The sequence below is a fragment of the Euleptes europaea genome, chromosome 1 (assembly GCF_029931775.1).
Source record: "Euleptes europaea isolate rEulEur1 chromosome 1, rEulEur1.hap1, whole genome shotgun sequence".
Lineage (NCBI taxonomy): Eukaryota > Metazoa > Chordata > Lepidosauria > Squamata > Sphaerodactylidae > Euleptes > Euleptes europaea.
Window position 1 is genome coordinate 18,994,374 of NC_079312.1, and position 24,847 is coordinate 19,019,220.

The window sequence follows — 24,847 nt, forward strand, 5'->3', positions numbered from 1 at the left end:
ATATAAAAGGAAATAAAATGTTAGAAAATTGAGGATTTAAAGATAACAAAGTCTTATGGAACTTTAAAGGCACCCAAATGTATGGGGAAATAAAGATGACAAAGATATACATGCACAAAGCTACCAACAGACAAAGAAAGGATGGGGGGAGGAAAACCCGAAGGCCCACTTTCCCAGGGTGGGGCAGGTTAGATCAAATTGAGTCAGTAGGTGTGAACTACTCTCAGCTGCTGCGTAACTCAGTTTAGAGTTAACAAAGCTTGAGGAATTTAGGTGTGCCTAAATTTTAAAGGACAAACACTCTTTGTAGTGAGCTAACAATTCTCAGTCCTTCTTCAGTCCAAGACTGATTGTATAAAATCTGCATACCAATTCCAACTCAGAAGTTTCTTTAAAAAATTCCTTTGAAATCCTTCTGCTAAAAATGTTGCAGCCTTTTCTGAGCCTGAGATTTGTAACACCACCTTGCTCAACCACTCGGGTCATCTTCAGAGCCCTGGATCATTTCATCATAATTATAAAAGAATTGGCTTTGTTTTGAAGCCAAAAAGGAGAATCTCTCTGGAGAGAGTGACTTGCATGGCATAAGAGCATAAGAAAAGCCATGCTGGATCAGACCAAGGCCCATCAAGTGCAGCAGTCTGTTCACACAGTGGCCAACCTGGTGCCTCTATGAAGCCCTCAAACAAGACAACTGCAGTATCATCCTGCCTGTGTTCCACAGCACCTAATAGGCTTGCTCCTCTGATACTACAGAGAATAGGTATGCATCACGACTAGTATTCATTTTGACTAGTAGCCCTAGATAGCCCTATCCTCCATGAACATGTCCACTCCCCCTCTTAAATCCTTCTAAGTTGGCAGCCATCACCACATCCTGGGGCAGGGAGTTCCACCATTTGACAATGCATTGTGTGAAGAAATAATTCTTTTCAATCTATTTTGAATCTCTCACCCTCCAGCTTCAGCAGATGACCATACAGGCCATCTAGTTCAACCCGCTGCTGAATGTAGGATCCGCCTAGAGCATCTCTGACAAGTGCTTGTCCAGCCTCTGCTTAAAGACTGCCAGTGAGGGGGGAGCTCACCACCTCCCTAGGCAGCCAATTCCACTGTTAACTTACCATTAAATTTTTTTTCCTAATATCCAGTTAGTACTTTTCCACCCGCAATTTAAACCCATTATTGTGAGTCCTATCCTTTGCTGCCAACAGGAAAAGCTCCCAAGCCTCCTCTAAGTGACAGCCTTTCAAATACTTGACAGCAATCATGCCCCCCCAACCTCCTCTTCTCCAGACTGAACATTCCCAAGTCTCAGTTCCCAAGCCCCTAAATTTCCAGCCCAATGCAAAGCAGTTTAGGCAGCCATGGCATCTGGAAGGGAATGGACTACAGTATCAGGGATCTATGGTTTGGACTAGTCAGAGTTCTAGTTTTTTTTTTAAGTTGTGTGAATTAACAAGAAAAAATATTGTAATTCAAAAGTATTTTATTGAAAATGTTTTACAAAATTTGTATCACAGGAGATGTGAGGACTACGACATCATAAGGAAACAGTCAGAGCAAACAAGTGTATTTGTATTTTGTGTGTGGGGGGTGTTCAATTGCTGAAAACAGCCCCCCCTGCCCCTAGCACAGTTCAGACTCTCTTGGATCCTCTTGGTCTCCCCTCTCAGGGGAAGGGGGGCATTGAGATGTCGTTTGTTGAGCACCTCATACCCCCTACCTTTGTCATTTATTTCTTGAAACGTTTTAAGACCACTTTGGGGCACAGGCACCTTCAAAGTGAGCTGCCCTGAGCCCGGCTTTTGCCGGGGAGGGCAGGATATAAGTTTAATAAGATAAAATAAATAAAAGTGGAGTGCAAACACGCAACAATGCCAGGGATTGGTGGGCTGAATTTAGTCCAAGTTGCTCACAGATTGAGGTTCCTCGGACGTGTCGATGGAGGGATGACTTCCGTTTGTATCCGGAGTTGTCACTCCTATTAGAATGTTGAGGAGAGTTAAGTTAAGCAAAAGCGGTAGAGGGATTTGCTTCCACAGTCGAACCCCCCTAGCCCACCTGGAATTTGCACTGGTTGCATTCAGATGTTACTGATAACCTGACATTTGCTCTTGACAGGCACAAACCCAGCTTGTAGGCAGACTCTTATGTTTGCCCTGCTTCCCTCCTTTCTCACCCTTTGCCGAGCATCACCAAATGCCTCGAGGCCAGCTCCCGGTTCACCACGCTGTCAGAATGCAGTCATCTAGGCTAACTGGAAGTTTGTTTCCCCCAACTCCCCCCAACATGGGAGTTCCAACCCTTGACTATGGTCTTATTTAAACGCACTATACCAAAATCTAGAGAGGCATAAAAACACTCCCTCATTCTTCTTTCCCCCTGCTCGTAGTTTTCCCATTTATGGTTCCTAAGTCCCCTTTATCGTTCCTAAGTCCCCAGGACTGAACTGTTCAATGTGAATTGAAATACAACACTCCCTACTGTGAATTTGATCCTTCATCGGTCCCCCAAATTTACCTCTGTGCCGAAGAAGTCCAGTTGACACGTTTTCTGGAGAAGCAAAGGTAACAGGAGATGAGACACAACATTATAATTCTTGTAGCAATGGTTGTCACAAAAAAAGGATCAGTTGATATTATCTCCCTCCCCCCTTATTCTATGTGTATGATTAAATAAAAGCTGGAAGAACGGATGGGGGTTATTCTCCCCCCACCCTGACTTTGATTCCCCAACAAATACTGATAGCTGTCTTCTAATGTGAATACTTTCAAAACATGAAGCTACAGATACTTCATTCTGGGTTTTGGGTGGGGGGGGACCCGACATCAGAGTGGAAAGCTGATATTTCAGGTTGTAATCAAGAGATACTGATCAAAAGCAAATTCTACCACTGATTCAATAGGATATTAATTAGTCTAAATTAGTAGTATGGTGAGAAGGACAAAGGGGAAGGGAAGAAGGAAAATCAACCTGTGTTCTAGTAGAATTATAGAAAGGTGAGAAGGAAGTAATTTCTGCTCATGTCATTCACAGGCCTTTGCCACAGTTAACAAATGCTAGTTAATATTCTCAGCCTGCCCTTAATTCAAATTTAACCCAAGAATCACTGGCACAAGTGTTGTTACTAGAGGTGAATTACTTGCTATGTCTGTCTCCTTCCCTTCCACCAAAGAGGGCAGCAAACATGACCCCCTCCCCCAGCTGGGCTCCCAGTCAGGTACATAATGGGCTTACAGGTTTCACTTCAGAAATGGATGCATATCCATTTTACCAAAGGACCAAGGTGGGTGGGTGGGTAGGTAGAAAGAACAATAAATGTAACAGAATGAATCCTTGATTTTATGAAAACATGGAAAGGGTTTCACTAGCTCCCAAAGCCTAACAAACAGGAGGTTCCCAACACAAAGATTCCTAGGAACTACACTTTGCCAGGTTTTCTAAGCCCATAATAGGGTACTACAATGCTTGACTGTGAAGTACCAACAGGTAGACAAGAGTGACAGATTTAAAACAACAACAACAAAATTCTGTAGAATGCAATTCTGCCTTAAGGTTGCACAAACCATTTTGACTGGAGATCTAATCCCACATTTCCCCAGTTTGGCTGACATTCCAAGACATTCCAAGCCAACCTCACTTTTAGACCAAAGCAATACCCAGAGTAAAAAACCTTGGAACCAGTCTATTTTACCTCTGAAACACTTCATGGCACCCAGCAGAAACGTGTTGATATCAGCAACACTCAAGATTTTGCTCTGCAGCTCAGGAGAAAGAGACCCCAGAGGCTGAACCTTCTCCCGCTCGTCATATCTGAAAGATAAATACACACACAAAACACCCTGTTAACTCAGTATCCACAATTACTAGTGAAGAAAAGAAAGGAAGATAACACCAGAAAGCCCAAAAAACAAGCAAGTCCAGAGAAGCAGCGAAAGACAGAAGTACTTTGGGAGAAAGAAACAAGAAAAAAACAACAACCACTTGGCATTCAGATCTTCAGCAGGACAGCAGGTAATGTGAAAGATCTCTTCTGGAGACTCTGGAACAGAGCGTGTGCCAGTAGGCAATACTGACCATGAAATACAAATGGTCTGAATCAGTATAAGGCAGCTTTATTTGGGAAGGAAAAGCAAGTCCTTCTGCTTACAGAAGTTGGGTATAGAAAGTGCTGTCAAGCAGCTGTTGACTTGCCACGACCCCTCAAGGGGCTTTCAAGGCAAGAGGTAGTTTGCCATTGCCTGCCTCTGTGTAGCAACCACGGACTTCCTTGGTGGTCTCCCATCCAAGTACTATCCAGGGCCGACTCCACTTAGCTTTTGAGATCTAACATGATCAGGCTAGCCTGGGCCAGCCAGGTAACGGCTTATGGAATATTCCAGCCATTGAGCAAAGAGTTAAAAGTATTTATATATAATATATACCGGTATATTGAAAAGACTCACAGTGCAAGTCATGTCAGGAGAAAACACACCCTTCTCCCTTAACATACAGAAGTAATATATGAAAGAAACATTGGAGATACCCAACACATGAATTTGATGAAGATAAATTAAAAACAGGGTCCTGGGAACAAGAACTTAGGGCTACCATACAAACACTTTGAAAAGAAAATGGGATGCAAAGTCCCTTCCCTTGGAAAAGCCAATCTTTTCCAAATGTATTATAATTTTAAAGTGCATTGTTAATCATTGAATTGCATATAGTATTTTCATGCTTAGCCTGCCGTGCTCCTTCATAGGGGTTATCAGAAATACCAAAGAATGTCCCCATTTCCACCTGTGAAATGCTGGAGCCTACGGGGTCCCGTTTTCTCTTCCCAGGAGCCTGATTTGCTATCAACTCTCACATGAGGTTATTATCACAAAGCACGAAGGAAAAATGACTGGGTGCCACTGATAGCCCCCCTCTGCTCACAGAGTTCACTTACATCTGCAAGAGGTCTCCAATAACCTAGAGAGAGAGAGAAAAAGAGGGAATGCAGCATTTATCATTCTGCTTTCCTGAAGTGCACTCTTGTTTAGATGTTTCACCCAGCGGCCACCCCTCATGCACCCCTACCAGGCAAAGCCCTAGGGCCAGGCCATCAACTTAAGTTTTTTTAAAAAAGAAACAGAGGCCAAAACCCCTATGAACCTCTGCCATTCATCTGGGACAAAGTGAGTGAGGGCTCTAACTCCCTCAACCCCCCACCCCATAATATACAGGTGGCTGTGGACTCCCTTCCTCCATCTCCCAACTGCCATCACTGGGGCCATTGCAGGCAGGGGAGACACTTCACAACAGTCCTTGCAGGGCTGTTGTGAAGATAAAATAGAGGACTGAATGATGTAAGGTGCTTTGGGGTGCCCAGCTGGGAGAATAATGGGGGGGGGAGAGAAATGAAATAAAAATAAGTCCGTTATATTTTGACAGATTTTGTAAGCTGCCTTGAAGGCTATATGTAATAGAAAGGGGTGTGGAAAAGCACCTTGAAAGAAACTCAAATAACTGGGAGAAATGTAAGGGAAAATTCATTTAGCAGAATGGTGGATTTAAAAGCTGATTCTCTTCCAGTAAAACAAAACAACAACAACAACCCTTTCATTTGGAATATTTCCCACCAAGGTGGTCCTATTTCTCTCAGATGTCCTGGTACATAACAGAGGCTGGGATACATCTGCCAGCGTCTTACCTCCAGAAATTCACTTGGTGGCAGGCAGTCAGCCTCATCCATGTCACAGTTGAGATCTTGCAGAAAGGACCGTTTCTTGGAAAGAGCAGAGAGCTGCTTTTTCTTGTCCCTTTTAATCTCTTCATAAACCTCCATCACCTGAGCCAGCATTTGTCTCTCTTGAACTTCCAGAAACTCCTTCATCTTTTTGAACTCTGTCCTTGTCTTTTTCCACGCTGCTGTTGTTCGCGTCTGAAACAAGGAGATTAAAAGATGGGGAATGAAAGCTGTGTCAGTCCATTACCACTGTGATTTGTTGGTACTCTCTGAAGTGCTCCGTGATCTCAGGGAAACAGGCCTGCTCTGGTTTTCAGCAGGAGGGCCAAGATGTCTACCAGTTTCCTGGGCATTTTGATCCCACCCTTCCTTTAGGGAGCTTGAGGCAACATATATAACCCCCCCTTTCTATTTCCCTCTCAAACAACTCAATGAGGTGACCTAAACTGGGAACACCTGCCACAAAGTCACCCACTGAACTTAATGGCTGAGAGAAAATTTTAACCCAGGTCTTCCTGATCCTAGTCAGACCACACTGGCTTTCTCCAGATGTCCCTGTTGGCAGGCCTCCTTCTCACTGTCTGCTCACAAGGAAGGGGCTTTTGTTTCAACCCCCCCCCCCCCCCCAGTCAGGTATATGATCAGGTGAGGAGGAACAGAAATTTACCGCTTTCTTTCTCTGGGTGGCAGTGTGGATTCTTTAGTCAGAGCAACAGGCCAGTAAGGAGAGGCAGCCATATTTCTTACCTGCCCTCTCCCTTCAGCAAGCTGCCCAGAGGATGGGGAGGAGCCTTGTCCACCCCTGCTCTGACTCTGGCCATTGATGGACACTGGGCACAGGGTACCCAGAGAATGAGGGACAGAGCAGACAGGCGGCACTGTTCCTGATTGAGGCAATCTCTGTCCCCTTTAGCCCAAACCAACAGGACAGTTGTGGGTCAGGGGTCACTGAGGCCCATCCCAGCATGCTGACCACATACTCCTGATGCTAACCAGGGCCAGGGGCATAATGAATCCAACGCAGCATCAACACGTCAGTCTTCTGAATGCCACAGAAAGGGCATTTCTAACTTTTCACAGAGATGACACTGGGGGTGGAGAAGAGTCTCCTCAGGACTCTTCGCAAGGGCTGGCCTGTAGAACAACATTTTCTAAGGGGCGGAAGGCCATTCCAAACGATGCTTCTGAGAAGCAGGGTTGCCTCTTGGCTTGTGAGCCTTGCAGCAGTCTACATTTGCAACCCCCCCAAAACTGGATCCCAAATTTGTTCACTTCCCAGAAACAGTCACACTTACGAAATAGTACAGAGTCTCTGACTCAAGAGCTGCTTTGTTAGCCTTAACGTCTTTTTCCTCCTTCACCAGATTCTCCTGGCATTCCTCCATATAAATCTGAAGAGGAAACAAAAGGTTAGCTTAAGTTGCTTTTCACAGGTTTACTACATACACCAGCGAATTCCCTTAAGAGGGGTTGTTTGAAGGACATGTCTGCATCTCACCCCACATATCAGTGCCCTTCAGGGGTTTTACTGTCTCCCTGTAATAAACCATCTCGGGTCCTGATTGGGGTGAAAATACAGTCAGCAAACTCCAAGTGGGGCCCAGTATTCTTTCCGGCTTACAGCTGGCCTCCAAGCTAGAGAACATCTCTTCTGGAGGAGATGCAAGCTTTGGAGGATGGATTCTATGGTATAAGAACATAAGAGAAGCCCTGCTGGATCAAACCAAGGCCCATCAAGCCCAGCAGTCTGTTCACACAGCGGCCAACCAGGTGCCTCTAGGAAGCCGACAAACAAGACGACTGCAGCAGCACCATCCTGCCTATGCTCCACAGCACCTAAGATAATAGGCATGCTCCTCTGATCCTAGAGAGAATAGGCATGCATCATGACTAGTATTCATAAGAACATAAAAAAAAGGCCCTGCTGGATCAGACCAAGGCCCACCAAGTCCAGCAGTCTGCTCACACAGTGGCCAATCAGGTGCCTCTAGGAAGCCAACAAACAAGGTTCCGATATCACTGGAGTCATGTTGCATTTAGAAATCTGCACATTGCCACAACGTCGTTTGTTATTTCATTCTGGAGCCGAACCAAACCATTCCCCAAAACGTTTAGGGAGTCAAGTCATTAGAGAATAACGCCACGGCAACACCACAGAGGCGAAGAGGTCATCCAGGCAGGGCAAATTTAGTCTACAACCCCACTGAGCCCCTTCCCAATTTCTATCCTCCCCAGGTACCCCCCTCTCCAAATCTCCAGGAATGTCCCGAACTGGAGAGTGAAAAGCATAAGGTTGTGAACCTCCAGGTGGTGGTGGTGGTGGGGCGGAGATCTCCCAGATTTACAAGGGGACTCCTGACCACAGAGATCAGCTCCCCTGGAGAAAAATGACTGCGTTGGGAGCTTGGACTCCAGGGCATTACACAACACCAAGGTGAAGCTACTGGGCCCCAGTCGCCCTCCCCAGCATTAACTACCCCACTCCCTCGGCTCGATTATTCACCCAGGAAATAATATGGGGGAGCCTCCCCCCACCCGAAATCACCTTGTACTCTCGCGCAGCCACATCCGCAAGGGTCAGGTCCTTGTCTCGGTGCTCCTCGGAGGCGCAGCACGTCTGGCAGATGATGGCCTTCTCCTCCTTGCAGAAGTAAGCCTTCTTGGGGAGCCTCTCCTCGCCTTCCGCCTCCAGCAGCTGTTGCGTGATCTCCACCAGGCCGGACAGGCTCCGGTTGGGGGTCAGGCGGCTGCGGTCAAACTCCTTGAAGCAGATCAGGCAGCGCGAGAAAAGCATCCCCTCCACGCAAGCCCGGCAATAACTGTGCCCGCAGTCGAGGACCACCGGGTCGGTGTAAGCGCACTCGCAAGCGTAGCACAAGGCTTCCGCCCGGATCCTCTTCTTCAAAGGCTTCTTGCGAGCAGGGGCCATGGCTTGCAGGGGACAGAGGTCGAAGAAACTCGGTTTTCTCCTCGGGTGGCTGGAGATCGGCAGAGCCGACGGTCTGCTGCCCTAGACCTTCAAAGGCGGGAGGGTTGGGTGCTGGGGAAAGGCGAGGGCCCTCCGGAACGACCCCCACAGACGGGGCTGCAAGGGAGAGCCTTTGGGACTGGTGGAGGGTGGGTGGGTTGGAGCTGGTTTTCAGCGGTACAATCCTGATTGCATTAGGATGACGCGCGTAGACGAGATAAAGACCTTGAATGCATTCGGATGGCGCAAGAATGGAGCTACAGAGATGCAAATACGGGCCCCTTGGGAGGGGCTGGAGGAGAGGCCAGCTCATTCAAGTTGTGTGTTAAGTGCCGTCAAGTCGCTTCCGACTCATGGCGACCCTATGAATGAAAGTCCTCCAAAATGACCTATCTTTGACAGCCTTGCTCAGATCTTGCAAATTGAAGGCTGTGGCTTCCTTTATTGAGTCCATCCATCTCTTGTTGGGTCTTCCTCTTTTCCTGCTGCCCTCAACTTTTCCTAGCATGACTGTCTTTTCCAGTAGGCAAAAAGGGCAAGAGTCCAGTAGCACCTTAAAGACTAACAAAAATATTTTCTGGTAGGGTATGAGCTTTCATGAGCCACAGCTCACTTCTTCAGATACCTGTGATAGCTGTGGCTCACGAAAGCTCAAACCCTGCCAGAAAATATTTTTGTTAGTCTTTAAGGTGCTACTGGACTCCTGCTCTTTTCTACTACTGCAGACAGACTAACACGGCTACCCACTGTGAATTGTCTTTTCCAGTGACTCTGGAAAATTCAAGTTGCAGAGTAAAAAACTTAAAAGGAAACCTGGATCGAATTCACTCCTGAACACCCCTCCCCCTGTTTTGCAATGGAAAGCAAGTTACTCCGTGGCAGGCACAAGTCATCAAAAGAGAAAGCTAGGTTTTTGAAAATACGGCAGCAGTGTACAAAATCTTTCACAAGTAGCACTGTATATAGTTTTGCTGTGGGTTGAAACCTGTTGTGTGATTTTGCATGATTTAACATGTCGTGTTAGCACTTATATGCTCTTTGTGTCAATTCTGTTTTTAGATTTCTGGTTGGTTCTACAACCTGAATCCTATTTCAACCTTTATTGAATGTCCCATCCTGTTGATTGCTACAGTCAGACTAACACAGCTCTCCATTGTGATCTGCCCTTCTGTGTAATCCACCTTGAGTCCCAGTGAGAAAGGTGGACAATAAACAACATAAATAATAAGAAAATAGCATTGGACCCTGACTTCAGGTGGGAGTTGCAATGCCCGAGAGGAAGGGAATCGGAACAGCCTGGCCTGACATAAAATTCAGCTGGGGTTTATTCATTTTTAAGGATTTAACAGTAGTTTGGATTTCCTCCCAATGAAATAGATTGGTCTAAGAATGCTGTATGGGTTCCTTCAATCTTGGAATCTTAACTATTTGAAGAAAATAATTTACTCCAGACTCAGCAGTGTTAGCTGATGGGTACAATGTTGCCAAGAAGTAATTTAAAATTTTCAGCTATTTTTGGTGTCTGATAGCTCCTCCTGTGTCCAGCAGTAGACCTGCTCTACCTTTAATTGCACTTATTTTAATTTGGTTGGATCTTTGAGATAGCAGACAAGCTAGATTTCTTCCTGATTTATTTGCATATTCAGACAGAGTCTGTTAAGTAAAAATAATGTACTTGTTGCTTCAGATTTTGTCCTATCTCTAAGTAACTCCAGGACTATTCTCTTTATGCTCCCATTCATGCCTTTTTAGATCTATTAAGAGTTCTTCCTTCATTTTCCCCCTTTGCTTTGTGAACAAGCCCCTGAAAACTGCCCTAAAGGCATAATATTTCCACTTCAAGATCCCTAAATGTTTGTTCATCTTTTAGCATGGATTATTGAATTTCCAAACACAGGTGTTACTAAACCATTTAGGTCCTTTTTCATGATCCTTTAATCAATCAGCCTACAGTGGCTGATTGATTAAAGTATATTTCACCCTCTGAATAAAAGTATATTTCACCCTCTGAATAAAACTGAACATGTTTTAGCCATAAGAACACAAGAAAAACCCTATGGGATCAGACCAAGGCCCATCAAGTCCAGCAGTCTGTTCACACAGTGGCCAACCAGGTGCCTCTAGGAAGCCACAACAAGATGACTGCAGCAGCACCATCCTGCCTGTGTTCCACAGCTCCTAATATAATAGGCATGCTCCTGTGATATTAGAGAGAATAGGTATGCAGCATGAATAGTATCCATTTTAACTAATAGCCATGAATACCCTTCCTCCATGAATATGTCCACTCCCCTCTTAAAGCCTTCCAAGTTGGCAGCCATCACCAACTTTTATCAGTTTTGAATCTGTCACCCTCCAGCTTTGAGGGAGAAAAACCTCTCCCTGTCCACTCTCTCCAAACCATGCTTACTTTTATAGACCTCTATCATGTCACCCCTTAGCCGCCTTCTTTCCAAGCTAAACAGCCCTAAGCGTCTTAACCGCTCCCCATAGGACAGTTGCTCCAGTCCCCTAATCATTTTGGTTGCTCTTTTCTGCACCTTCTCAAGCTCTGTAATATCCTTTTTTAGGTGCGGTGACCAGAACTGTACACACTATTCCAAGTGTGGTCTCACCATAGATTTGTACAAGGGCAGTATGATATCAGCAATTTTATTCTCTATTCCTCGTCTAATTATGGCCAGCATGGAATTTGCCTTTTTTACAGCAGCCGCACACTGGGTTGACATCTTCATTGAGGTATCCACTATCACCCCAAGATCCCTTTCTTGATCTGTCGCTGCCAGTACAGATCCCATCCGTACATCCCATTTTTGCCCCAATATGCATCACTTTACACTTGCTCACATTGAATCTCATTTGCCATTTTAATGCCCATTCTTCCAGGATGTAGAGATCCTTCTGGAACTCTTCACAGTCCGATTTTGTTTTAACCACCCTAAATAATTTGGTGTCATCTGCAAACTTGGCTACTTCACTGTTTAACCCCAACTCCAGGTCATTGATGAACAGGTTGAAAAGCACCGGTCCCAACACAGATCCCTGAGGGACCCCACTGCTCACATCCCGCCATTGTGAGAACTGACCATTGATTCCTACTCTCTGCTTCCTATTTTTCAGCCAGCTCTCAATCCATAAGAGGACTTACACAATGTCCACAGGCTCATCCTTTACACATGCTTATTGACGCTTTCAAAAAATTCTAATAGGTTAGTGAGACAGGACCTACCTTTACAGAAGCCATGTTGGGTTTTGCTCAGCAGACCCTGCCCTTCTATACGCTTGACAATTCTATCTTTAATAATGCTTTCCACCAATTTACCCGGAACAGACATTAAGCTAACTAGCCTGTAATTTCCTGGGTCCCCCCTGGAACCTTTTTTATAAATGGGTGTTACATTGGCCATTCTCCAGTCCTCTGGTACAGAGGCTGATCGAAGGGACATATTACCTATCTTTGTTAGAAGTTCAGCAATTTCCCATTTGAGTTCTTGAAGAACTCTAGGATGAATACCGTCTGGTCCCTGTGACTTGTTAGTTTGCAGTTTGTCTACGTTCTAGGACTTCCTGCCTTGTTACCACTATTTGCCTCAGTTCCTCATTTTCCCCTCTCCAAAATCTCTGTTCAGGAGAAGGAATCTGCCCTGTATCTTCAACAGTGAAGACAGATGAGAAGAATTCATTTAGTTTTTCAGCAATCACTTTATCCTTCCTTTACTCCCATTGTCATCCAATGGTCCAACCGCTTCCCTAGCTGGTTTCCTACTCTTAATATACTTAAAGAATTTCTTATTGTTTGTTTTGATGTGTTTAGCAATATGCCCCTTAAAATCTTTTTTTTGCATCTCTAATTATCTGCTTGCATTTCCTTTGTACAAGTTTGTGTTTGCTCCTGTTTGCCTCGTTTGGGCAAACCTTCCAGTCTCTGAAGGAAGACTTTTTTTCTCTAATTGCTTCCTTCACACCTGTTAGCCATGGTGGTGACCTCTTGGATTTATTACTACCTTTCCTGACCTGTGGTATACAATCTAGCTGAGCCTCTAGTAATGTGGACTTGAGTTACCCCCAAGCCTTTTCCAGAGATTTAACCCTCCTAACTGTTCCTTTCAACTTCCTCTTTACCAGTTTTACCAGCCATATTCACTGGAATGTTTTCTAATTGCCACAGTGTTACCCAGTGGGTTCTGGGTAACAATGTTAGATAAGCCCTTTCTAGAGTGGACGTTGAGATTAAAAATGTTTCAATAAATAAAACTAAAATAAAAATATATGCCAATCTCAGCTCCTTGGAGAAAAAGCGGACGGTAGATGATGACATGTAATACTCCTGTTTGTTGCCACTTGGTGGTAGATCCTTTTGTTGAGCAGTCGGACTAGGCCTGCTCCTGGGGAAGGTGAATGCAGGGCTTTGGCAAGATGGACACCCTGCTAAGGATTGGTGTGCACTGCTGCAGCTCCGGTAAAGCAGATTGATGCTCATGTGGACTCCAGACATTCCAGATGATAGAAGATGGATAGTCTTGCTTTCTTAGGGGATGGCCCAACTGTCTTTAAAAAACAAACAAACAAACAACTGCAGGGCATGTGGAATCTTTCTTCCATCAAAGAGAAACAAAACAGCAAGCTGATACCTGTGTCTGCATCAGATGGCATAAAGGAGTGCGTGGGAAAACAAAAGCCAGTGTGCTACATAACACAGTCAAGCATGATACTGTCAACTTGGTGTAGTGCCTAATGCAGGGATGGGGGATCTTTTTTCCGCCAAGGGCCATTTGGATATTTATAACATCATTCACGGGCCATACAAAATTATCAACTTAACAATTAGCCGACCAAGCCCCAAGCAGGCAGCTGCCTCAGATGACCCCTCATGTGGGCAAGCAGGCAGGCATCCAACCGGTGGTGCACTTGCCCACCTGGTGTCACAGGATGGTCTGTTGCACCAGCTGGGCGTAGCAGTCCAGCCACACGCTGGAGTTGCTCCTGCTCCACATGGTCGGAGCCAGATTCTATAGTCGGCTCCTACTACCTCTCCCTGCAGGGATGAAATGAGGACACACTGGCTAAGAACTCCCCCCTGCATATTCTGGTCCTGCCCCTTTAACCCCTCCATTGTCACCACTTCCACCCCCAGCCCTCTTGTAATACAGAGGGAATACGTTTCTCCATGGCCCGGGTGAAAAAGGGTTAACACAATTTCTTGAGTGGTCCTAGCAGCTCCATAGCTAATAACTCTACTGCAAGGGGGAAAGAAGGTTCCTTTTCTCAGCAAAACAAACTCATATCTGCCTTAAATAGAGGCTATTCCTGGCCGCGGGAGGGGGCGGATCACCATTCTTAAATCCTTCTGAGCTAGAGGTCTGCCAGGACCCACGAAGGACCAGACCAAATGATTTCGTGGGCCTTAAACAGCCCCCGGGCCTGATGTTCCCCACCCCTGGCCTAGTGTATAAGATTGGATTAATGAGGCCTGAGTTCAAATCATTCCTCACTAGGGAGGCCAGCCTCCAGGTTGGACCTGGGGATCCCCTGGAACTATACTTCATCTCCCGACTACAGAGATTAGTTCCCCTGGAGAAAATAGATACTTCGGTGGGTGAACCCTATGGCATTGTACCCCACTGAGGGTCCTGTCCTCCCCAGTATCCATCCCAGAATCTCCAAGGGTTTCCCAGCCTGGATCTGGCAACTCTACCTCCCCCATCCCTTGCCAGTGGTCAGGGTGAATCTGGCAACCCTGCTTCTTACCCATGAAGTTCAATAGGTGACCCTGGACCTGACTTATTTCATAGGTTCATTGTGTGAATAATGGGATAACACTCATGTGTCTCTGCTTGAGTTCCTGATAAAACATTATGAATAAATAGGACAAACAGCTATGTGGTTATGGTGTGTTTCTGAGCTTAAATAGAGAGAAATACTAAAGAAACAAACGTTTAATACACATGCACATCAAAAATCAGTGTATGATATGATACCATCATAGGGTTGCCAACCTCCACTTGGGGCATGGGGAGCTCCCAGAATTACAACTGATCTCCAGATCAGGGAGATCAGTTCCCCTGGATCAGATGGCTGCTTTGGAGGGTGGACTCTATGGTGTTATACATCTATGAAGGCTTTCCCTCCCCTAACTCTGCCCCACCCCCAGCCTCCATCCTAAAATCTCCAGGAATTTCCCAACTTAGAGTTGGTAGCCCTACCCCATTTTCTCAGTACAGATGTAGTGAGCTAAAAAGAGATCTTATTACCAATGCTTGAGCATCTGGTCTTAATTTGGCTTGATGCAGGAACATCTTTTGGTATCTGTGTCTTCACTGCTACTGAAGGGAGTGGAGGCGAGAACAAAAAGAGGAACTGAAAGCAAAATTGGAGCCATGGAGGTTTAAATATTATTGGGCTATTTAGGGTTCTGTCCTGACCTAGATGGTGTAGGCGAGCCTGATCTCATCAGATCTCAGAAGCTAAGCAGGTTTGGTCAGCCCTGGTTAGGACTTGGATAGGAGACCACTAAAGAATGCTAGGATTGTTATGCAGAGGAAGGGAATGGCAAACCACCTCTGTTAGTCTCTTGACTTTTCAAATTTTTTATAAACAATCTGGATGAGGGGGTGGAGGTGTGAGCAGTCAGACCCTTCCTCCATTAAAGGGTGCCATTAAAGGCACATGGACCAAAGACTGGCTTGAGAGCAAGACACTGCTCCACACAAAATGGATGCCTCTTGTGTGCTTGACTCATGCAGGAAGGCAGTTGGCAGCTGTACTTTTTGCAAACCAAAGAGGTTGAGCTGAAAGATGCTAAAATTACAAATATATAAATTTTAATAAGGTGCACATGTAGATTAATAGCATAAAACTCCTAGTAAAGGCAAAAACTTACACATTCAGTTTATACAAACATAAACAACTGCGATGTACAATCTTACTTTAACCAATATGAGATCCAAAAAGGACCAGACGCGTTTCGGCCTGGAAAGGCCGTACTTTTCCCACGAACCAGGGAGTGCCTGGCTGGGTCTAGCTAATCTCCATTGCCTCACCCTAAGGCGATTCAATCAGTTCAAGTAGCTCCAAGCAGACCATTAATTATACTATCTGCACCTTCCAGGGCAATCACTCAGTATTCGGGAGAATGCCCCAGGCATTCTCTTGCATCCTGAAATCTCATCTAATTTGGGTAACAGAGGGATTACTTATTATTAAATTTGCTGATGATGCCAAATTGGGAGTAGTTACAAACACCCCAGAAGACAGAGATAGAATTCAATGTAATCTGAGCCCACTGGCAAAGTGGGCAGATGTGAACAGGATGCAATTCAACAAGGAGAAGTGCAGCCTTCTGCATCTGGGTAAGAAAAATGAGAAGCACACATACACTTCTTGGGGGCACTGTGTGTGAATGAGATTGAGGGGTTCAGGTGAACTATAAACTGAATATGAGCAGTCAGTGCGATGCAGTGGCAAAAAAGGCTAATGCAGTCTTGGGGTGTATCAATAGTGGCATAACATCCAAATGCCAAGATGACATAGTCCTGCTGTATACCACATTGGTCAGGCCACACCCAGAGTACTGTGTGCAGTTAATCATTTCCTCTGGGAAGAGAAGGGTGATTTTTACATTTCTGCCCTCCCATTCTCTTCTGGGGAGAGTCTCCCATCCCCTGGAGCAACATTTGGGAGGGTGAGCTTGAGGGATGTAGTTGGAGGAGGGAGGCAGAACAGAGGCACTCCAAGGATGGACTTCCTGTCAATGGATTGGATCTGTCAATTGGGATCCAAGCTGATCCTTTGATCAGCATCAGCGTGGTGTAGTGGTTAAGATTGGTGCTTTGGAGTGGTGGAGTCTGATCTGGAGAACCGGGTTTGATTCCCCACTCCTCTATATGAGCAAGCAGAGGCTAATCTGGTGAACTGGGTTCGGTTCCCCCACTCCTACACATGAAGCCTGCTGGGTGACCTTGGGAAAGTCATAGCTCTGTTAAAGCTCTCTCAGCCCCACCTACCTCACAGGGTTGTCTGTTGTGGGGAGGGGAAGGGAAGGTAGTTGTAAACCGGTTTGAGTCTCCCTTAAGTGGTAGAGAAAGTCAGCATATAAAAACCAACTCTTCTTCTCCAGTGTGGCAATGGCACTCTTCCAACCAGCAGGTGAAATCAGCCTCTGCCCGTTTATTGGTTTTTAAATCCAATACCTCTCTTTTCTCCTGACTGGAGACCAAAAGCCACTGACACCATTGTTGGCCCCCTCCTCCATTTTGTCCTTACAATGATCCAGTGAGGTAGATCAGGCTAAGAGACAGTGACTGTTCCAGAATTACCCAGTGAGCTTCCACGGCAGAGAAGGGATTCAAACCTGGGTCTCACAGATCCTAATCTGACACTCTAACCACTTTCCCACATTGTCTCTGCCATAAACATGGAGGAAGGGAAAGTAAACATGAGCACAGATGAGTGCCAGTGTGCTGTAGTGGTTAAGAGCAGCAGACTCTAATCTGGAGAACCAGGTTTGATTCTAAGTGGTAGAGAAAGTCACCATATAAAACGAACTCCTCCTCCTCCTCCTCCTCTCCTCCTCCTCCTCTCATTCTCCCAATGGCTATCATTCCACTCTTGGGGTTGCCATTCCAGAGTCAGAAAGGCAAAAAAAAAATGTATCCCCCCCATACAACTTCCTTGTAGATATAGATTTGTTTGTTGTTCTGTAGTTATAGATGTGTTTGTTGTTAGTTATAGATAAGGCTTGTTTTGTTAGGTATTGTGAGACATAGCCTCAAAGAGAAGGCATTTCACAATGTAAGGAGGATTTCTTCTGTTTCTCCTTCTCCCTCCCCAGAGGGATGCTTCCTTCTGCGTCCCACCCAGCCAGGACCCAAGTAGAACAGCTCACATTTTCACATAAGAAAACAAGAGACGTGATATTAAAACACCTAAGAGAATTCCCTCTCACACTCCAAGGAAAAAAAATCCAGATTTTCCAAGATTTGCCTGCAAACTTGCTGAGAAAAAGAAGAGACTTCGACTTCGAAAGATAAATTTTACAACAGAAAGAAATAAGGTACCATTGGCTAGTCGCTTTTGCATTAGAAGTAACTTTACCCAAAGGAAGGATAACAATCACTACAGCTAAGCAAGCAGATCAACTAGCAAAAGAATTATCTCCACAAGATAAGGCTGAAAAATCAAAGAAAGACTCTGAAAGAAACTATCCCACTAATTCAAAAGAAACCTCCTCAAAAGTGAGAACTGAAAAAAAGTTCTTAAACCAGTCAGATAAAGAAGAAAAACCAGACCAAGCAGCAGCACTATAAAAAGATGAACAAAATGAAGATTGTTTCAATAAACATCAATGGTTTAACTCTCCCTCTAAACGATGAAAACATTTCACTCATCATTAAAATAACTAAATGCAGAAAATGCAGGTATTCAGGAAACCCACAGCAAGAAAAAACATGAACATATTTTAAATAATAAGAAATTTGCCAAAGTATTTGCATCTTCAGCAGATTATAAGAAAAAAGGAGTTGCCTGCTGTCTGTCTCAGCAATCCTCAACAAAACGTTATAGAAACATTAATAGATCAGGAAGGAAGATACATTATTTTGAAAATCAGTGCTCCTGAGGGCAAGACCAACACATTAGCAATCATCTATGCCAAGCAACGCAAGAGAAAAAAATTATGCAAACCTTTTCCAATTAACATTGGACTTTCAAGGAGAGATAAGGATTTTTGGAGATATGAAAGGGGTTATAGATCTGAAAAAGATTGATAAAAGAAATCCAAAGGTGGCAGCTTTCAAGGAATGTGTTTAATTATTTGGAAATCTTACAACTACAAGATGCTTGGAGAATTATCACCACAAGATAATTCTCCAACCAACGGGTTAAACTTAAATCAAAAGAGTTTCCATCAAGACATTAGGAAGAATTTTCTAACAGTTAGAGCGGTTCCTTGATGTAACAGGCTTCCTTGGGAGGTGGTAAGCGCTCCTTCCCTGGAGGTTTTTAAGCAGAGGCTAGATGGCCATTTGTCAGCAATGCTGATTCTATGACCTTAGGCAGTTCATAAGAGGGAGGGCATCTTGGCCATCTTCTGGGCATGGAGTAGGGGTCACTGGGTGTGTGTGTGGGAGGTAGTTGTGAAATGCCTGCATTGTGGGGTTGGACTAGATGACCCTGGTGGTCACTTCCTACTCTATGATTCTCTATGATTAAAAATCCAAATATCAGAGACTACACTTTCTTTTCCAATAGACATCAAACATACTCAAGGACTGATATGTGCTGGATATCTAAACTATAATTGTTAATCTAAACAGTGCAAAAATCTTACCAAAGTCCTTTGTGGATCACATTCCCCTAGAGATATCATGTCAAGAAGAGAAAAAAAGGGTAAGATGAAGATTAAATGATAATTTCCTATTATAAGAATACATAGTCATAAAATGTAGAAAAGACTTAGAAGACTTTTTTTAGTCTAAATAGTACACGTGATGCCTCCAGTGCAATGATTTGGGATGCCAGTAAAGTATACATGAGAGGGAATCTAGTAGCAATAGCTGCCAAAAAAGAAAGAAAGAAAAACAAAACCAAATTAAAAAGTAATGGAAAAAATAAAGAGCTTGGAAGAATAACATTAAAACACCATAATAAAGCTCCGTTAAAAGAAATTAAAAATCTGAGAAACCCACTAGATATGCTAGAAACTGAATAAAGTTAAGTTTTCTAAAGCAGAAATATTTTGAACATGCAAACAAACATGGGTCTTACTTCTGAGCGGACCTGCATAGGCTTGTTCCCCAAGTGTTTCAAATGTAATACTACCTCCACAGTTGATACTTAGCCCTAAGTATGCAGCCAGTGGTGGATAGGTATGAATATTAGTCTCGCAGTTTGCTGCCAGAACTTGCTGTTTATGCAGCAGTGCTTCCCGGGAATACCCCATAGTCTTCTCAGAAACTGTAAACATCACAGTTTGGTAAGAGGTATATTGGGGGAGTTGTGTAGGGATCTTTAAAAGAGCATTTGCACCCTGTTAAGAAGCCACAATAGGAAAAGAGGAAGACCCAACGAGAGATGGATTGACTCAATAAAGGAAGCCACAGCCCTCAATTTGCATAGGATCCTATGAGTCAGAAGCGACTTGACAGCACTTAACACACAAGAAGCCACAACAGCTGAAGTAACACAAACTTGAAAAAACATGAAATTATCCTTTTAACACCCCTAGTTCCTTCCCCCTTGCTAGCTTTCTAACTTCATAGGTGGCTGTGTCTTTAAAATTTTAATTTACAAATTAGGATGCTTATGGAAACAGAACAAATGTCCTAAAAAGCTACCTGAAGTGCTACATTCTCCCAAGGACTCTTTTGTACTTACTAGTTACCCCTGAAAATACTGCTGTGGCTAGGTGTCCAACTTTCCACTATAGCCATTTAGAATAATGCAGTTTGCTGATCCGGTCTATAAAAGGTTGCTGAATGATTGGTGATTTCGAAAGGGTGGAGATTAAGGAATGAGGCTGGCTACTGCTACTTTGCAACTGATTTGATTACTCTGCAGGTTTAAAAAAATAACATACTGCTCTGCCATTTTGTTTTGTGGTTTCAAAATAGATGAGCCACCTTCTTCACCAAGAACGCCTGCTTTCTATGACTTATCTACATAATGACAGTCATTATATTTTTCTTGTCTTGCACAATTAGGGTTGCCAACCTCCAGGTACTAGCTGGAGATCTCCTGCTATTATAACTGATCTCCAGCCGATAGAGATCAGTTCCCCTGGAGAAAATGGCCACTTTGGTCATTGGACTCTATGGCATTGAAGTCCCTCCCCTCCCAAACCCTGCCCTCCTCAGGCTCCTCCCAAAAAACCTCCTGCCAGTGGCAAAGAGGGACCTGGCAACCGTATGCACAATGCATTATAAGTTTGTTAGCCATGGGAAGAAATCAGAAACTATGCAGGCCAATGAACAAAATTTCCTAATCTCTGGAAGTCCAAAAGAAATGTCCTAAACTCCGGGAGCCAGTGTGGTGTAGTGGTTAAGAGAGGAGGTTTAGAGTGGTGGACTCTGATCTGGAGAACTGGGTTTGATTCCCCACTACTCCACATGAGTGGCAGACACTAATCTGGTGAACTGGATTTGTTTTCCCGCTCCTACACATGAAGCCAGCTGGGTGACCTTGGGCTAGTCACACACACTCAGCCCCACCTACCTCACAGGGTGTCTGTTGTGGGGAGAGGAAGGGAAGATGATTGTAAGCTGGTCTGCTGTTGCTGCTGCTTCTCTTTCTCCTTCTGCTCCTTCCCAAGTCTCTGACTTTAGAGATTTCAGCAGATATTGTCAATGTATTCCCATTCATGCATCTCTGCAGTCATAAGTGCTAAAACCTTTAAAAAATATAAGTAAGCTATGGAAGTTGTATGTGGGGGGGATGCATTTTTTTTTTGTCTCTCTGACTCTGGAATGGCAACCCCAAGAGATAGACAGACAGACAGACAGACAGATAATTTATTTGCGGCACTTAGCCAGTCATAACGTGATAAAACGGAAAGCAAAGAATTACAGTCCAAGTCTTAAAACATTTTTAAAACATTTAAAAAAGGAATTACAGCTTGGACACATCTGTCAATTGCGCTGTTCTAAGGCGACGAATTTTCATTGCTGCTAAACAAAATTTTGCTACCTGAAGAGTGGTTGAAGGATTACCCCCTTGTAGGAGCATCTCAAACCTTTCACCTGCCCTGTCAGGTCTCAATCTTGATAAGAGGGACTCAATATACTTTGAACTTGCAGTTCAGGAGGGCATGCTCAACAGTTTCTAAGTCCTCTGATTTGCAGGGGCAGAATCTCTCTTCCCATGGTGTCTTCTTATATTTCCCCTCAAGCAAAGCAGATGGTAAGGCTGCACATCTGGCCAGGGTAAAGGCCCTTCTATAATTATTTATCTCTAAATAGTGGAGATAGGCTGCTGGTGCTAGGATGTATTTAGTATGGAGGGGTGCAGTGAATAGAGGCGCCCTTGCTAGATCTGTTTGTCTCTCGATGTCTTTGATCCTTTGGGATATAATTAACTTAGCTTGTTCCCACCCTAACTGAAGTAAAGCTAGGGGTGTAAAACCCAAGTTGTTTAATTTGACTTCTATGGCTGTCACCCATCTGGATCTAAAGGAGTCACATAGGATCAGTGGGAGAAGACCATTAGGGTTGAAGTTAATTTTCAGCCAGAGAGAGATCGAGGACAGGACAATCCTTGCCTCCACCTTCATCATGCCAGTTTCTAAATGTATCAGAGCATTTGGAACACATCTTGGCAATTCCAGGGCAGCTCTAAGGAACTTAGATTGCACACGTTCAATGGGAGTAAGACTAGAGGGTGAAGAGTCGAGTTGTGTTCCATATAGCATTTGTGCTAGGGTTTTCGCCGGATAAAGTTTGAGTGCTGCTGGAATGTAATGTGCCCCTTTGGTCCGGAGGAAATTGATTATCAAACGGGCTGACCTTTTCCCCAAACTGGCTACATGAGTATTATGGGCCAACTTGGATCCAGATGCCTGGATTGTCGTTCCGAGATATTTATATTGGGTGACCTGTTCCAGCCTGTGGCCATTAATGCTCCACCTCCTATATTTAGGACATCTACCAAAGGCCATGACTTTTGTTGTATCTTAGTTGATTATCAGGTGTTCTTTCTCGCAAAACGTTGCCACTTTCATAAGCTCCCTCCTGAGACCAACTGCAACCCCAAGAGTGTAATGACGGCCTTGGGGATAGAATGAATGCTTTAGAACTGGAATGACAGCCCCCAGAGGGGAATCATGGTTCCTGGGAGCCATTCCAGTCTGTTTCTAGGGACCATTAATTCCACTGGGGGGAACTCTCATCCCTGTCCTAAAGAACCAGGGGCCGTCGTCAGAACATACTGGGTAAGCTCATGGGCTGCCACGCTACAACATACCACTGAGTGGTAATATATTTCCATGGATTAACACAACCAAAGGGTCATAAAACTATATTAAATGGAAGCTGCTTCCCAAAATACTTTCCTGGATCCTCTCGAAAAGTAACTCCATGCTACTTGCCCACTCCCCAGCATAAAACACAGGAATATCAACGAGGCTGAAGTTGATTCCTAGTTCCCAGCTGGTTCCCAGTTCCTTATTTGCATTTCCCAGTTCCAGAATCGAACCACAAACACTGAGGGCAATTTAAAAGAGCTAAACCCCAATATAAGGCTCATACCACCACATATCATACAAACTAATATTCAGGGGACATATGCTGGTTCCTGGTCCAAAATGCAGTAAAAACAAGATAGTACACACAGTAAACTTTTAAGTGTAAACATTCTATTTAAAACAAGTTTTGAAACAGTTTCATTCTCTAGAGGGTTTTTCAGAACTGTGTTAACAAGTGACAAGTGACATCCTGTTGATTCAACCTCAGCAGAGTTGAGTCATTTCCAGAATGGGACACACCCAGACGGGCAGTATTGAGTGTTTGGAAGAAATGGAAAATGAAGTGGATGAACAAACAATCAAGATGGACCCCAATAGTCTGTGTGAAAGAAAGTGTCATAGATGGTAACTTAGGGTTGAAAATGAAAAATAAGGGTTATTATAGAGTGAAGGACATATTAGATCACCAAGGAAATTTGAAACCTTTTCAGAGAGTATTGGATGAAGTGGGCCAAAGACATTGGCTGGGACTGAGGGGACTATATGAAGCAGTAAAACAAGGAAGATGGGGAGAATGTATGAAAAGAGAGGACAATGAATTGGAAGAGTTAATAAAGAGTGAAGCATATATTAGAAAAGGATTAGCAGGGAAAATATACAGAATGATGATAAGAGATAAAGAATTTATGATTAGAATAATACAGGCAAAATGGGCAAAAGAAACCATAATATCAACACAAATGGTGAATAAAATGATGAAGGGTATTAAAATGTTGAAGATGGATAGATATAAAGAGTTGGAAAGGAAAATAATGCTGAAGTGGTACAGAACACCGGCCCAAATAGCACATATGATTAAAGGAATGAGACCGAATTGTTGGCATTGTAATGCAAAAGAGGGGTGGTTCTCACATTTGTGGTGGGAGTGCCCAAGGGTAATAGAATTTTGGAACAAAATACTTAGTAAAATTAGAGAATTGTTTAAGATTAGACTTCAAGTAACTGTAGACCTGATGTTTATGGGAATAATGGGTTGTGAGAAGGTAGAAAAGAGTGAACAAGAGATGTTTAAAGCGATGATATTAGCGGCTCACGCAGTTATAGCTTTTGGATGGAAAGATAAAACAAAGTGGACTATGGACAGGTGGAATAATTATGTGTTCGAATACGTGCAAACAGATGTATTGGGATACTTAAAACAACAGACGATGGGAGAAACAGAAGAAATGGAACTGAAGACTAAGTGGAACCCATACATTAATTGGGTGAAAAGAGGAGAAGCCAACGAAGAGACTTTAGTAAAACTAAAAAGGCTATGCTCATGGCTGAAAATATGAAAATATGATATTATGGATTGGTCCGTGGGGGGAGGGAAAGGGGGGGGAAAGAGGGAAAATTGTATTGGAAGAAGGAAAGTGTAAATTGTAATTATAAAGGTATGGAGATGTAAAATGACCTCCAATGCAATAAAAAATATATTAAAAAAAAAAGTGACATCCTGTTGATTTAACCTCAGCAGAGTTGAGTCATTTCCAGAAAGGGACACACCCAGCTGCTTCTTGAAATGAGAGAACAGAAAGTGAACTTTTATTTTGTCTTTCTTTTGAGGCACCCGTGGCAGCTGGGAGCTTTGTCAAAGACCTGTATGATGAAGCCAGTTGTCCCATCTGCCTGGAGTATTTCAAGGATCCAGTGACCATCACAGAGTGAGGGCACAATTTCTGCCGAGCCTGCTTCAGACCTGGAAGAAGGTAGTCACCAGAACTCCCTTCCCTCAGTGTTGAGAAACAGCTCAGCCAAGGAACCACAGACCAAATTGGCAGCTGGCAAATGTTGTAGAAATAGCCAAGAAATACAGTCATCGGAGGGGGAAAGAACCAGAAACAAAGGGAGCAGAAGGAAAGGAAAAAATCTGCAAAAACACCCAGAGTTCCTGAAACTCTTCTTCAAGGAGGACTAAAACTACATCTGTGTGGACTGTGACAGATCTAAG

At 44.0% G+C, this 24,847-nt stretch overlaps 1 protein-coding gene across 1 annotated transcript; it reads right to left on the reverse strand.

Annotated features, from left to right (window-relative positions):
• Positions 1-1,901: 1,901 nt before the first annotated feature.
• LOC130472974 (tripartite motif-containing protein 12A-like) lies at positions 1,902-8,642 on the reverse strand. Its single transcript, XM_056844483.1, has 6 exons — positions 8,259-8,642; positions 7,009-7,104; positions 5,678-5,908; positions 4,934-4,956; positions 3,698-3,816; positions 1,902-1,984 (listed from the first exon to the last, which is right to left on the reverse strand). The coding sequence occupies exons 1-6, from the start codon at positions 8,640-8,642 to the stop codon at positions 1,902-1,904; spliced, it is 936 nt and encodes a 311-aa protein (XP_056700461.1).
• Between the last annotated feature and the right edge of the window lie 16,205 nt (positions 8,643-24,847).